At 39.2% G+C, this 15,509-nt stretch overlaps 1 protein-coding gene across 3 annotated transcripts in view; it reads right to left on the bottom strand.

Moving 5' to 3' along the window:
- Window positions 1-15,509, bottom strand: part of dmd (dystrophin) — a 284,621-nt gene that overhangs the window by 207,311 nt on the left and 61,801 nt on the right. For all 3 annotated transcript variants that reach the window (XM_084922101.1, XM_084922102.1, XM_084922099.1), the window contains exon 2: window positions 9,666-9,727. In XM_084922101.1, the coding sequence (XP_084778227.1) occupies window positions 9,666-9,727 (62 nt within the window). The remainder of the gene's footprint in view (window positions 1-9,665; window positions 9,728-15,509) is intronic.

The following is a 15,509-nucleotide window of genomic DNA, read 5'->3' as shown; positions in this document are numbered from 1 at the left end:
ACCACCTCAGACGCTTGAGAGACCTCCGACTGCCCCGACTGCTCGGGAACTTTTACTCCTGCACCATAGAGAGCATCCTGACGGGAAACATCTCAACCTGGTTCGAGAACAGCACCAAGCAGGACAGACGAGCTCTACAGAGGGTTGTGCGATCAGCTGAGCGCACCATCCGCTCCGAGCTCCCTGACCTGCACTCAATCTACAGAAGGCGGTGCTGGACCAAGGCCAGGAAGATCGTGAAGGACCTCAGCCATCCCAACAACGGACTGTTCTCTCTGTTGAGGTCAGGAAAGCGATTCCGCAGAGAGACTACACTAGTGGCCACTGCACAACTACACCGCGTGGTCATCAAATCAAATCACTCTATCACAAGTCACTTAAATAAATCACTTTTAGTCATATTTGCACTGCACAAGACACTTAAATATGTGGATTGCACAACCCTGGACATTACATTTCTTTCATTACCATTTATTACTCGTACAGCTGCTCTTATTGTTGTATATATCTATATATTGTTCTTATTGTTCTATATTTCTTCATATATTCTTATATATTTTCTATATTGTGTATTTTGTTGTACAGTTATTTTATTTTTAACTTTAATTTTTATATTTAATTTTATTCTTTCCTAGTTAAATTTACCCTTTATTTTAATTTTCATATTTATTTCCTATCCTATTCGTAGTCTTTTATTTTAGGTCACGAGCAGTTGTCTAAGTATTTCACTGCATATCGTACTGTGTATGACTGTGTATGTTACAAATAAAATTTGAATTTGAATTATTTGAAATGGAAGCATCAGAAGAGTAAATGCATATGAAGTAATTTACAGATATGGTGCAAACAAGAAAGTAAAAAAAAACTATTCAGTTTCCTGTTGGTGACTGATCCTCATATTCATGCAGTGCTTCTTTTTATGGTTTGCTTAGCAGCAAATCACACTTAAATCAGACATGATAGTGCTTCACTGCCAGTTCTTTCTATTCGTACCAAATCTATTTGCAATACTCTCTTTCCTGGTTTTCTCTAAATTCTCCTCCTGTAATCTAGTTTGCTCCACCTACTGTCTCACTACTCACTACCTATTAGTCTTCTGTGGCCTCCATAGAATGTGTGTGTGTGTCTGTGTGTGTGTGTGTGTGTCTGTGTGTGTGTGTGTGTGTGTACCCACATGGAAAAAAAATAGAAAAAAATTATAAAAGACTTGCATAAGATGTGGCCTACTTGATATAGTGATCATATATAAGACTTATATGATTTACTCATGAAAGTGGCCACTTTCTCATTACTTTCATATATATAATTTTTCAAGGGATCTTATATCTGTTTTCACTCTTATATGCTTTTCATACAAGTTTCACACAAGACAGATACAAACTTTATAAGATTTATATATATCTTTTCCATATGGGAATGACAGACAGAGCGAGTGTGAGAGAGAGACTGATCTATCTAGGAAGGGGTGCTAATTATGCTTTGGTAACCACATGTACTTTTCCTTGCCCCCTACATGCAAATTTTCTCCCATTTCAATGTGAAGAGAGGATGGATGAACAAAAAAGGATACGAAGGAAAGAACAGGATGGGAAGGGAGAGGTGAAGGAAAGGGGAAGAAAATGAAGAAACAAGAAGAAAGGCGTGTAAACGAAATGTAGCACAGGTAGTGCTGGAAACAAAGGAAAAGTAAAAAAAAGGAAAGAGAGGAGAGCAAAAAGGGAATAAAAGGGCAAGAAGAGAAGAGAGAGAAAAACAGGAAATGTAGACCAATGTAAACTTTAAGAGAATAAAGGAAGAATGGAAAGGAAGAGAAAATTAAAGGGGGGAAGGAGATCCCACCATGACAGCCACCAACCATCCTGCAGCTACAGCTCCATGCAGTGGCCTCTACAATCGAGGTGAGGAACAAGGTGCATTTGGGGTCAGTGTCCCCAGCCTTCCTCAGAATGTTGTTGATGTTTTGCTGAAGTTGAAGATTTTGAGGACCAGGCCCTCTGGCTTATCCACAGCTCATGGAGGCCCTTATGTTTGAACATGGTGTTTATTATAGACAAACTGTGTTTTGCACCGAAGTCCAATACCAGAACACCATCTCAGGTTTAGCTCAAGCAGGCCATTCCTTCGGATTACTCCCCAGCAGGCCTCACTGTCATTGCCCACGTCAGTATTTAAGTCTTCCAGTAGCACGACAGAGTCCTCAGATTGAGCACCCTCAAGCATCTCACGAGTGACTCCACGAAGGCTGGGTACTCTGAACTTTGTCTGGCACATGAGCACAAATGACAAGACCTGTTTTCAGACCCAAAGGCACAGACAATCAACAGTGTCATCCACAGGTAAAAAAAACCCAACATACAGCAGCAAGCTGAGGAGATACAAGGACACTACATCTACGTCTAGCTGGTACCGCTCAACCACTCTTAACCTGGACATAGAATGGTTTTCTTTTCGTTTTGCGAAATTGAAGTATTAGGACATGTTTAATTACAAATAACATTTCAATTGAAGCTCTATTACTTCTACAGATCTTATTTAATAGATCTCTTTATCTCTATTAAATAAGATAGAAGAGAAGAGAAGAGATCTATTTTTAAATCATCTGGCTAAGATTAGAATTGGTTCTGACAGCTTTACTCACACAGTCACACCAACATGCATACATAGTGCATTCACAAAATCTCCTTCACCATGCCAACAACACACCTCTGGCACCACTTTTTAATGAACTTTGAAAATAAGAGTACAAGTGATCCAATGGCATATAATACACGCACGCACACACCAGTGCACAAGTGAGGGGAAGAGCAAAGAGACTTACAGGCATTTTCAAAGTCAGTGTGAGTTCCCCCGGTGCAAAAGTATAACAAACCTGCTTCCTATAATTTGTGCTCATACAACAAAATGCAATTGTGATTTATATTTTAGGGGAAACTTATTTCTCTCTAACAAAATACCATCTACCATTATGGCAGATGAAATCTATGTAACAAAGGTGGCAGGGTGGGGTAGGCATAATCCACAAAACTTTCATCCAAGGGACTACTTTTAACCGCATCTGAAGTCCAGTTTCTGTGACTTTACCTATATCTCAGTTCATAACAGAATTAGATGGTGAGACAGTTGTGCGTGGCAGCAGCTACCTGTGCACACAGCAGATAACGTTGCCAATCCCTTTGCATGTATTTTGTCTATAAAGTCATCAAAAAATGCTGTTTTTGGGCTTGTTTTAAAACTGCATTTGTCTAGTTGGTGTTTTCTCCATGTCTCTTATCTCGATCTCAGTTATTAACTCCATTACTGAGGAAAGCAGCGACCAGTGGTTGGTTGCTGACTAAAGTTATACCTATTCTGCTGTCATATGAAATGAAGATGTGAAAATGATGAGTTAATGAGCTGGTCGGATGGTTGGTTTATCTGTCCACATACATACAGAATTATTATTGCTCACATTCACACCTACAGTCACTGTAGAATCACCATTTAATCTCTCATTAATGTCAATGGACACTAATAAGAATCTGGAGTAGGGCTGGGCCATATCATACCGTTCACGGTAATACCAGTATAATGTTGGGCAACGATAAGAAAATGAAATATCGCGATAGAATATGGGCAAAACGCGCGCGCGCAGTGCCTTTGTTTTCATACGCACATGGCGGAAAAAGCATGGCGACGGAGAATGAGAAGGGCGAAAGTGGATCGTTAAATGAAACGGATGAACCAGAATTGGTTTGTAAAAATGCTGCAACTTCAGTGGTGTGGAACTAGTTTAGCTTTCTGAGTTCTCAGAAATCGGCTCCTTGAGCACAAGAAATGAGAACATCACAGAACGCAAGTATGGCGAAGCTCGCGGCTCTCCAACGGGAGATTGAGAGACCAGTGTTGGACTGTAGAACTGCTTTGAAATTCATATGAGCTGTTCGCACTAAAGTAAAAAATACCATCACTTGTGCGGATACCCCTTTGGCGCCAGCTGCAAGGCCGGAGCTGAACAACATCCTGATAATGACTGTGTTGAGTCTGTTCCTTCCCATTCCATGCAAGGCCACCTGGGTTGGCTGGAAGACTGTTTACTTAGCCTGGCAGGGCGAAGGACACTGTCTCAGCTGAACTATGGACACGCACACACATACATATACTGATACTGATAAGCACTCACTGACGCATCACCCTCCCTACCCCAGATCCAACGCCACCTCCAACGCTTACCTCCCCTCTGATGTGGACATCGGGTCAGCTGGAGGCGCAGTCGAAGATTGCAGCGGTCCCAGATCAGATGTACACACTAGAACTCTTTCCCATGTTGCTGTCTGTGTTTATTGTGCTATGGTGTGTTGATATCTGTGCATTCCTGTATTACCCTTCTGTGTTACACATTTCGATGTTTTCTTTCCTCGCTACCTAGCCTGACCTGTCTCCCCAATGTGATGTTTGTGTATTGTATGTACGGTCGGCAAGGTCTGTCATCTCGGTTGTGGGCAAAAGACCTAGAACTGACAAATAAAGACTATCTCATATCATCTCATCTCATCATCTCTCATGTCTTGAAGTTCTTCAGAGGCCTGGTAACGAACTAATCATGTGAGTCAGGTGTGTTGACCAAAGGTGAGATCTAAAACCTGCAGGACACCGGCCCTCGGGGCCTGGAATTGCCCACCCCTGATCCAATAGCTAAGGAAACGGTAACTATTTGGCGACAGTTCAGAAAATACTTTGGGCTACTTGGGCCATTTTTGCTAACACCTTTACTAAAAAATTGCAATTTTGTACCTTCAAACACTGATGCGGCCTTTAGAAGTTGGAAAGATGAAAGACTTAGGACTGTTAAGGACTTGTACAGTTATGAGACCTTTCTATCCTTTGCTGACCTATCGTCTAAATATGACCTGCCTAATTCCATTTTTTTTTGTTATCTTCAGGCTAGAGATTTTGTAAAAAAGCACTTCCCTCACTTTCCCAATCGGCCTCCAGAAACAAATCTGGATATCATCCTCCAGACGAACCCTCATCAAAACAGACTTATATCAGCCTTGTATAAAATACTAGATACTTTGGTTCCCAAATCCATTTCTCCTACTAAGCTGAGATGGGAGGAAGAGCTACAGACAACCCTGCCAGAACAGCAGTGGGATTCTGCTTTGAAACTGATTCACTCGTCCTCAATTTGTGTTCGTCGTGATTTGATTCAGTGCAAGGTGTTCTATAAAGTACATTACACAAACGCAAAATTATCTAAAATCTATCCAACCATTAGTGATGCCTTTAACAGATGTGGACTATCACCTGCCAACCATGTCCACATGTTTTGGTCTTGTTCTAAACTGAGTGCATTTTGGAGGGATATATTCGACACACTTAGTCAAGCATATGGCCAGACTGTCCCTCCCAACCCACGCTCCGCAATTTTTGGCATTCCCCCCATTTTAAACTTATCTGGCTCCCTCAAACAGGCCTTAGCCTTTACCACTTTACTAGCTCGGAGGCTTATTCTGTCGAAGTGGAAGCTTTCCCACCCCCCAACTCATGACCATTGGTTAGGGAAGTGCTCTTTAACTTAAAGTTAGAAAAACTTAGATTCTCCCTAAAAGGTTCTATTAGGAAATTTAACAAAACCTGGAAATAATTTCTCTTACTGATCAACACCATTACTTTACTTCTGAGACTGAAGTGAACTGAGCGAGGCTACATTATAAAGCTTTTTTGGTTTTTTTTGTCATGCTTGTTACTTACTTTCTTTTGTGTGTGCGGTATGCGTATGGGTGTATGACTGGGTGATGTGACTTGAGCTATTTTTATGTGCAGAGACCGGATCTCCGCAGTGTCTTTTCTAGTGTGGACCTGGAAGAGGGAGAATTCAGGATGGGGGGGTGGGGGGTGGAGGGTAAATCAAAATCGACTTTGCTGTTGCTAACTTTGTATGTCATGGTTGAAATCAATAAAACAAAGTTGGAAAATGTGGCTTATATCCACTCAAAAATCTCAACAAATTATATAAAGACAAAAAAACGTCTTTGTTCTTTGACAGAAAATCACAGGAAAAAGCTTGATTTCTTAAAAAAGTAAAGCTGTATCTAAATAGTGAAAAAAGTTCAATATAATGTAGTGCAGAGCATATTCCACATAACTGGTAGTTAATTTTTTGCCTGTTTTATTTTCTCTTTTTAAATCTTTTTATGACTTGTAATTTTATGTGCAGCACTTTGTGATTCTGTCTTGAAAGGTGCTATATAAATAAAAATGTATTTATTTATTTATTTATGTAGTTATGGGTAATGGCAAAAAGTTAAGAAGCACAGGAAGAAAACCAATTAAGGTTTACTTTGAATTAACACTTCAACTGTAAAACCATGGTTTATCCCTCTGGGCCCATGACAGGAAGGAATCAAATGTGGCATCTTAATCTTATTCCAACAAGATTTGACACAGAACCACGAGTGGAAGCTGGAATACATGGAAATAACCTACGCAGGAACAGGGAGACCATGCAGAAGCCATACAGAAAGACCCCCACCAGGATGTTGGTTTCAAACCCAGAACCTTCTGGGTTTGAAGTGTGAAGAATTCTCAAAATTAATAATACCAGGAAACTACATCTTTACTTTCTACAATAAAGGGATGATTGTCTGGTTCTGCCGAGGTTTCTTCCTGTTAAAAGAGAGTTTTTCCTTCCCACTGTCGCCAAAGTGCTTGCTCATAGGGGGTCATATGATTGTTGGTTTTTCTCTGTACGTATTATTGTAGGGTCGACCTTACAATATAAAGCGCCTTGAGGCGACTGTTGTTGTGATTTGGCGCTGTATAAATAACACTGAATGAAATTGAATTGAATGGGTGGTTACAGTGGCTAAACATGGTTATCTTTACCTATTTGGACAAACTGAGGCTTTTTAAATTACCAAAAGTGAGAGATGCCACTGTGTCCTTGATGGAAAAGATTTGAAGACCCACAATAACCCCGATATTACCCCCAAATATTGGTTAATTAATTATTGAACCAACTGTTGCCAAGTTCTGTTAATGAGATCACATTTTTTATGGTAAGTATCAGTGCTCACAACAACAGTGCAGTAATCCTACATGCTGTAAATGTAAATGTGTATATAATATTTTTTGGGGAGGTAAAAAAAAACGAGTATCAAGAACAGCAACCTCAAATGCATCTTCAATTGCAGAGCTGCCATTACAAAATGTTGTGTTGACTAACATGATACTGTGACAATAAGCCATAGTCTCTCCAGAACATACCTCCTTTCACTTGCTCAAAGAAATCAGTGCCATCTACTACTATCATTACTACCACAGACTCCTGCCTGTCATCATCAGTCATCCTGTCCATCACCACTGCAAACAAAAAGGGGCTAAGAGTCAATCCCTGATGTAATCAGACCTCCACCTTGACTCCTATTGCACACCTCACCAGCTCATACATGTCGTACACTATCCTCACATACGTCTCTCGTACTCCTGACTTCCTCACAGCACCACAGTTTCTCTCTCTTAGTGTGAAACCATATGGATTCTCTACTGTGCAACTCCTTCTGACCTCCTCTATATTTGTCCACCAACCAGTAGCATGCAGTGACTTTGACAGAAAGACAAGCAGAGAGTTATATGGATTAACATTAATGCCAAAGATATTTAAGACTGAGCTCATTTCAAACATTTGTGATATTTTCATAACCAGCTAGCAGCTTGAACTCTATATTGAGGACTTGGAAGAAAAGTTTAAAAGTAATTTCCAAAAAAAAAGTCAGAACAATGTTTAAAGCAAAGTGTTTTCCAGTTAGTAAGGCCCAGGGCTATAATGCAGACAAATCCACTTTTTCCACTCAATCATTATCTCTATACAGACTGACCTACCCCCTTTTTAAAAGTATTTTATGGTGAAAGTCCAATGAATTAGTATAAGACGGCAGACCTTGGAATCCAGGAGTGCCCTTCGGGGCCATATCATTCCCAGTCTACCAGGTACTAAAGACCTCTCCCACCACATCTGATGCCCACGATCAAACTTTTTTTGCTAAAGCATATAGTTAGGGCTGGACCAGGTGACCCTGAATCCTCCCTTAGTTATGCTGCAATAGACGTAGGCTGCCGGGGGATTCCCATGATGCATTGAGTTTTTCCTTTCCAGTCACCTTTCTCACTCACTATGTATTAATAGACCTCTCTGCATTGAATCATATCTGTTATTAACCTCTGTCTCTCTTCCACAGCATGTCTTTTATCCTGTCTTCCTTCTCTCACCCCAACCGGTCGCAGCAGATGGCCGCCCCTCCCTGAGCCTGGTTCTGCCGGAGGTTTCTTCCTGTTAAAAGGGAGTTTTTCCTTCCCACTGTCGCCAAAGTGCTTGCTCATAGGGGGTCATATGATTGTTGGGTTTTTCTCTGTATCTATGAAGCGCCTTGAGGTGACTTTTGTTGTGATTTGGCGCTATATAAATAAAATTGAATTGAATTGAATTGAAACTAAAAAGGTCGGCTTGCCCATGAAACAAAGACACGCAGCAGTTTCAAACGGGAACAAAGGGATAGTGTGCTTCAGCAACAATAGCCAATTGCAGCCACAACATGATAGTAATTTAAGTGATAGATCAAATCAGGTGAGAAGCTTTTTGTTTATGTAGTTTGAGCTAAAAGGAGAAATTTGGCTTTCTCCTTTATTCTCCTTCATCCCTATTCGAGATTAAAGGAGAGAGATAGCATCCAATTTGGTATGTTTTAATTTCTGTCTATTTTTAGATTTGACTCAGCAAGCACTGCTCTGCTTGCCATGCTTGTCTAGACAGAACACAAAGCAAATATTACATCTGTAGTGCTCTTTCTTGAAGCTATACAGGTGCTAATGGATCATGACCTCTCTTCATAACCTTTGTAACACTAGGAGCCTTTTGAGGTTGAGACATGACCAAAATGAATTTATTATTTCTCTACAATTACAAACCCTGTGTAAATCTATGTTGGTATCAAAGTAAAGCTAACACTTGTGAGACTTTTTACAAGTGCGGGAGGTTTTATTAGATGATAGATCTTTTAGTAGATTTAACTCTACAGAGATCTGTGCTTTCAGCAGAGACATTGTTTGTGCGTGTGCACGTCATTGGGTGAATGGGGGAAATTCGGACTTTGTGTTTACATCTTTTTGCAGAATCTTTTTACCTGCTCTTTAATTTTTTGTTGTTCTAGTGGTGTTTAGTGGTCATGGAAATGGTGAGCTTTTAGCTGAGATTCTGACATTTCTTTATCTGTGAAACCATAAATGTTATTTGGTATGAATGTAATCGTGATCTCCAAAGTCAGCTTAAATGACTCACCACAGAAAAGCTCATCTGGAGAATAACTGATTAATGCAACATGGTTCTAAGGCTTCTTTATCATCATATCTATATGTATTCATATTCATATGTAAATGTTATCATAGATCAAACTGGATATAATGTTACCACTTATGAAAAACACTATCCTGGTTCACTCACAGGGTTGTTGGAACCTTACATATGAAACCAGAATGTCAATACAGAAAAGATGATGAATTCACAGAGCTCAGCCTACTAAAGACCCAAGATAAGCTTGCAAGAGATGGATACTATTTCATACTGATGAAATGACTTCTCACTGGGTGTAAGGTGTGCAGGTGCAAGTTAGAGAAGCAGGAAGCTCTCTTACCTTAGCCAATTGTGAGTTTACCCATTTTGTGAAAGTCTTCTTCTGAACGTCTTCTCTTTCATCTGTCGGGGTGAAAAAAAAAAAAAAAGACAGAGTTAGGAAAAAGAAAAGGAAAAGAATCCGTTTGTGTTACTCCAAAATTCCTTTTTTTCTGCTAACTAACATCACGCTCATGATACTGTCTGACAGTCTCTTTCAATTCTACAATCCTGCCTTTCTTCTCTCTTGCTGCCTCAGATCACGCCTTTCCCATCTTCTCTTCCTTTGTCTTTTGCCGGCAGCAGCACTGTTCCCACCACATCCTGTTGGCCAACAGCATCAAAGGTGGTCACTGTTAACCTGAGTTCTGTGGAAATGTTGTTCTCGATGAGCCACATATTTGATTTGGTTTTACGTGCCTTTCTCACTTGGAGTAAAACGGCTTGGTGAGATTCTTGTTAAAGACTTTAAGCCTGGGTTATTCCTGTGGAATTTTCCTTTTTTAAATTTGAAGCTTAACCGCCGTGTGGTGTGCAGCATGCATAAGATGGAAACTGACTCACATGATGACAGCCCCAAGAAAGGAAGACCTCTGCTCCTGAGGACAAATTCATCTGAATTTAGCCTCAGAAATCACAACTGTATTTAATGTTTAACCGTAATCAACTGCATGATTGTCCACAGTTAGATTATCTTTAAATCTTTAAATTAATCACTGATTTTTAAAAATCTGTCCTAAATGTACATTAATAAGATGATTTTTAAATTTCCTTTAAGGACACCATGAGACCTGGGGTCCAGGGACTTCAACTGCCTCTGCTTTCAGCTTTAACCTTTGTGTTTGTGCAATAACTGTGTGTAAATCCACATATAAGTCTGCACACTGGGAGAGAACACACACACACACACACACACACACACACACACACACACACACACACACACACACACACACGTAGACCTATTATTCATGAACACACTTCTGCATACTGCATCTCATTAAAGGGAATCCAGCCTTAATAGCTCCATCTTAATTTAGAAAAAGTGACAAAAAGCGGTGGAGAAAATCATGCATAGAAGTGATAAAACGGGAAAGATGTAGGGAAAGAGAAAACAGTTAAAATGAAGCCTCTCGAGGAGAAAAAAGATTGAAAACAGTTTAGACTAGGCAATTAAAGGCAGAAAACAGAGCAGACAATATGAAAAGACAGCTGAAGGACACAAAGTCAAAGACAAAAAGAAGACAGAGGGTTATTTTGACACTGATGACCAAAGACTAGATTGGTTCCAGCCTTCAGTTTAAATAGCAGCAAACTCAGAGGTTTTACTGTTTGTGTTGACAGCTTCAGGGGATATAAAAGAGAAATAAGTGCCTGGGTCATTTTCAAAATCAAATAGCAAATTTCCAACATATATGCTTGCACACTAAATATGTACTTTCGTCTTTAAATAGCAGAATGAATTCTAAAGCGTGCAGGGTTATAGACTTTGCTCAGTGCTGCAAAAGTGATTGGACAGTGCTTCACAGTGCAGATGGATAATGACCCAAAGCATGCTAGAAACGCAACCCAAGAGTTTCTCCAGGCAAAGAAATGTTCAATTACCAAGTCAGTCACATGATCTCAATCCAGTAGAGCAACCAGCAACGTTTAAAAACTATTTTCTATTTGTCCAACTCATTTTGAACCTTTAAAATAGAGGACTATGTGGAAAATGGCTGTAACGGTTAATTAAACTGAGCAGCAACATCAAATCAAATGTTTTGCCCGTCGAGTCTGGTGAAACTAGACATACAGGGATACAAGTGGATCCAAAACTTTGTACTTTGAACAGTTTCTAAGCTAATTACATTGAAAGAAACTGGAATGTTATTGTCATTGCAATGGAAACCAGCTAAGATCCCAGTAAATGAAACTAATGAGGCTTGAAATAATCAGAGGTAAAAAACAAACAAACAAACAAACAAACAAAAAAAAGGTAAAGCTGTCGGCAATAACAGAAAAGAATGGAAACATTCTTTTTGTCTCTCATTGGTTTAGTCCTAGAATAAAGTTGAAATCAAATAAAAAATACTGAATGTAGTAAATCAGTAACTGCTTTATAAAAGCAGCAACCTGGAGATAATAGAATAACATCTAACAAGTGACACAAGGATTCTTTCTTCATTTAACTAATCATAACATGACCTTAAAATGCATTTTTAACCAATTTGATTAAAATAGGAATAAAACCCCAAAAGTATACTATACACAATTCATTTACATGAACTGGTAAAAAGTGTGTTTGTGTGTTTTGAATGTCAGTGTGATGACCTCCTTTACTAAGAAGATCCATTTTACATGCATTCATGTGGTGGAAGCATAATTTGAAAATTCACAAGGAAATGTGAAAACTTCCTCTAAACAATGATTCAGAAAGTGGCAGAAGATTTGCAAGTTATTGATGTAACGTACACAGAAAAATGGCTGAACCCCCCCCAGGTGAAGTTATTAGTTCATAAAAATTGTAAATTGCAAAATAATGACTTCCTGTGGGACTGATGGGTGGGCCATGCTGGATTACCATTCATCACTTTAACTTTTAGTTTTATTGGAGTGTAACTTTTAGTAGACGTGGCTGATGCAGGATGAGAAGTCTAGGATAATATGACCCAGGTTGAAACAATACCTCAACTTAGTGTGTTAAAGTTTCCCCTCAGTGGTGCTAAAATAATTTCCCATCAAAATATGTGAAAACAACTGAGCTGAATGGAAGGTGAAGGTGAAAAAAATACTATATTTCCATAAATAAGCTGTAAGTTCTTACACAGGTAATGCAATCTCCTTCTATTTTAATGGAAATTAATTTAACATCAGGCAAGGGGTGCTTCTATAACACTTAGCTTGCACAAGCTCAAGTTATTATCGTAGAGCTATAACTCTTTATCATAGTCACATTATGAGATTCCTGGTTTGCTTAGTATTTATGTTTCTCGTTTTCATACTATTTAGCGAACTTTCTTGTTCTTGGTTACCTTTGCTTTATTCTTTCAGTTGCTCTTTTCCTTTTTGTTTTGTCCCGTCACATCTAGGTCCTCTACTCATTTCCCCTCTTGTTTCCTTTGTCTCGACCTGTGTTTTGTCCTTCCTTTGTATTTCCCTGTGAAGTCAGTCTTGGCTCCCTAGTCGTGTCCCTGTTTCTGAGTGGTCTGTGTGTCCTGTCTCTGTGGTTGCCTGGGTTCCCTTTTTAGTTCTGTTCTGTCTAAGTTTAGGCCCCTGTTTTAGCTACTTCCTGTTTTACTTTGGTAGGTCCTTGTCCCATGTATGTCATTTTCAGTTTAACTTCTTTAATTCTGTTCAACCATGTTCCCCACCTGTTGCCTGTTCCCTTGTCATTTTATGTGGATATATTATCTCCCTGTCTCCCTTTGCTCTTTGTGGCAGCCACCCTCATGGGTCCCATACTCTCTTGTCTTTCTAGTGTTCTGGTTCCCATTGATGTAGTAAATTCAGTTCCTAGCATTCCTAGTGTATTTGTGTTCTGAGAGTAAGCGTTTGAGTTCCAGCAATAACACTGTATTTTCAAGCATGTCCCTGAGACGCAAATCACCCAGCACTGATATTAAAATGGTAATTATAAAATTGCTATCTATATTTAGCACTAATGTGTTAAATACAGATAATAAGTTGTAAGCATAACATAGCTAAAGAACAAAGATCACATTGACATGAAATAATGATCAACTCATTTCCATATCTGCCTTGAACTTGCATTTATTATAATAAAATGCTTTTCTTGAACTGCGTGATGGCAAAGAAACCTGACAAGGCAAATAAGTGATCTGTTTCTACAGTCGGAGTGGTCCTGTGCAACAGCCATGTTTGCCAATGTTTTGATCCCAGCTGCCTAGCAACAGTAATGGCTATTAGCCAGGGAAAGGAATATGAGACCAAATCCAATCAGATCAGGTCATTACCGAGAGATCAGATGGGGAAGACTTGATGAAGAGAAGTAAGACAGAGAGGGAAAGACACAATGACACGAGAAGAATGGAAAACAGAAGAAAAGAATGAGAGGGGGCAATAACTAGGAAGTGAGAGTAAAGGATTACAAGCTTATGTTCATAACAATGTCAAAAATAGCCTCTGCAATAAAAGTAAGTGTCAGTACAAAATGTGTAGAAATGTGCACATGTGTTAAATTTTCAAAGGCTGCCACAGACATAATCCAGCATTTTTATCTTCAGCAAGAAAAAAAGCACAGATGGGGCAAGTCACTGCTATACCCTGTGAGTGTATTTATGTCTGCAATGTGTGAGACTGAGAGTGCATTTTGGATCTGTGTGTGCAAGTGTTTTGCATCTGCCTGTGTGTGTGTGTGTGTGTCTGTGTGTGTGTAGCTTTCCAGGAAAAAGTACATTTATAGGCTCCATAATGTGGAACTGATACCAATCATCTGCAGGCAGGGAGCAGGAGGAGAGACAGAGGAAGGAAGAAAAGAAAAAGAAAATGGGAAAAATGTGGAAAAAAAACAAAACAGATAGGAAATGTGCTGAGCTCTAGAGGGAAAGAGACACTTTTGACTTTTACCCTCCTTTATTAAAAAAATGTCTTCCAACTGCCACCCTACAATAGGATACAAAAATAGAGCCTTGGGCCAGACATTTCCATTACGATGTGACTCACAAAATTCATTAGTTGAAAAAGACAAAAGATAAACATTTAGTGCAAAACCATAAAAAAAGCATTTGAAATATTAAAAACAAACAAACAATTTCCAATCAAGAAAACTCATTAGAGTAGACATAACCACGTTTACAGTGTGATATACAAAAGAGTTGTAGAGTGAATAAAATCAGTGTCCATTTTAATATTAAATTCGCAATTTTGAGATTAAAGTTTAAATATTATTTTGAGAAAAACAAATGTGGAGATTACAGTTGTCATTTCAAGCCAAAAAACTGCCACAGCTACTATACGCTCTACAAACTGTGCAGGTGAGATCGTGGACCAAACTGATTAGCTGTCTTATCGTCTCTTGTGATACAACATGCATCCTCTTAATAAGAGGATGTAACATCAATATTCTTGCATCTCTCCATTCCTGGCCATTTCATTTTGCACAAATCCAGCCAAGTTTGTGTGTTTTTTCCTTGTGACCAGATGCTGCTTTCTGCACCATCTTTTCAATGTCCTTACACTTATCACCACACTGTGTTTATCTGCTAAAAGAAAACAATTTCCTTGTAACTAAAACCAATTCTGAAGTACAATCTCAAAATAATCCACACTATTTTTTTTCTTAACGTGGCCCTAATAATCCATACAAGCAACCAAGAACAGGAAGAAGGCAAAAACAAAGCTGGGATATCTACCATGCCTAAAAGAGGACACGAGGAAATGAAAAATAGGCAGAATGCAAAAAAACCCCAAATAGACTAATAAAGATGATGATAAATAGACAGCAGGAGGAATAAAAATGTGTATTACAAAGAGAAATGAGTGAAGATTCCTTTCTCCTAGCAGGTGAAACCCTGTTAGACAGTACATCAAACACCCCTTCATGAAAACGTATGTTACTGTGCGAGTGTGTGAGAGACTATAAAGATTGTGTGGGAAAGGGTGTAACATCTTACTGTGTCTGTGTGAAACACAAAGAGATCTGTGTGTGCGTGTGTGTCACCGACAGACAAACAGAGCCAACACAGAAAATGTGACTGGAGAGCAGCGATATTTATTTCGCTGCTACTTCGCGACTCAACAATTTGACACTCAAATTCTCACACAGCTATAAATCCATTAATAGACCGGAGTAACTAAAGCCATTGCACCTGCTAAAGCAACAAAAGGCTGAACTGAGTATTCCCATTTTATCCCTCTACTCAAA

Source organism: Perissodus microlepis, chromosome 23 (genome assembly GCF_051167445.1).
Source record: "Perissodus microlepis isolate ML-2025 ecotype Zambia chromosome 23, ASM5116744v1, whole genome shotgun sequence".
In the NCBI taxonomy this organism is placed as follows: domain Eukaryota; kingdom Metazoa; phylum Chordata; class Actinopteri; order Cichliformes; family Cichlidae; genus Perissodus; species Perissodus microlepis.
Note: the sequence above shows the minus strand (reverse complement) of the source record. Positions and strands in the feature narration are given on the sequence as shown.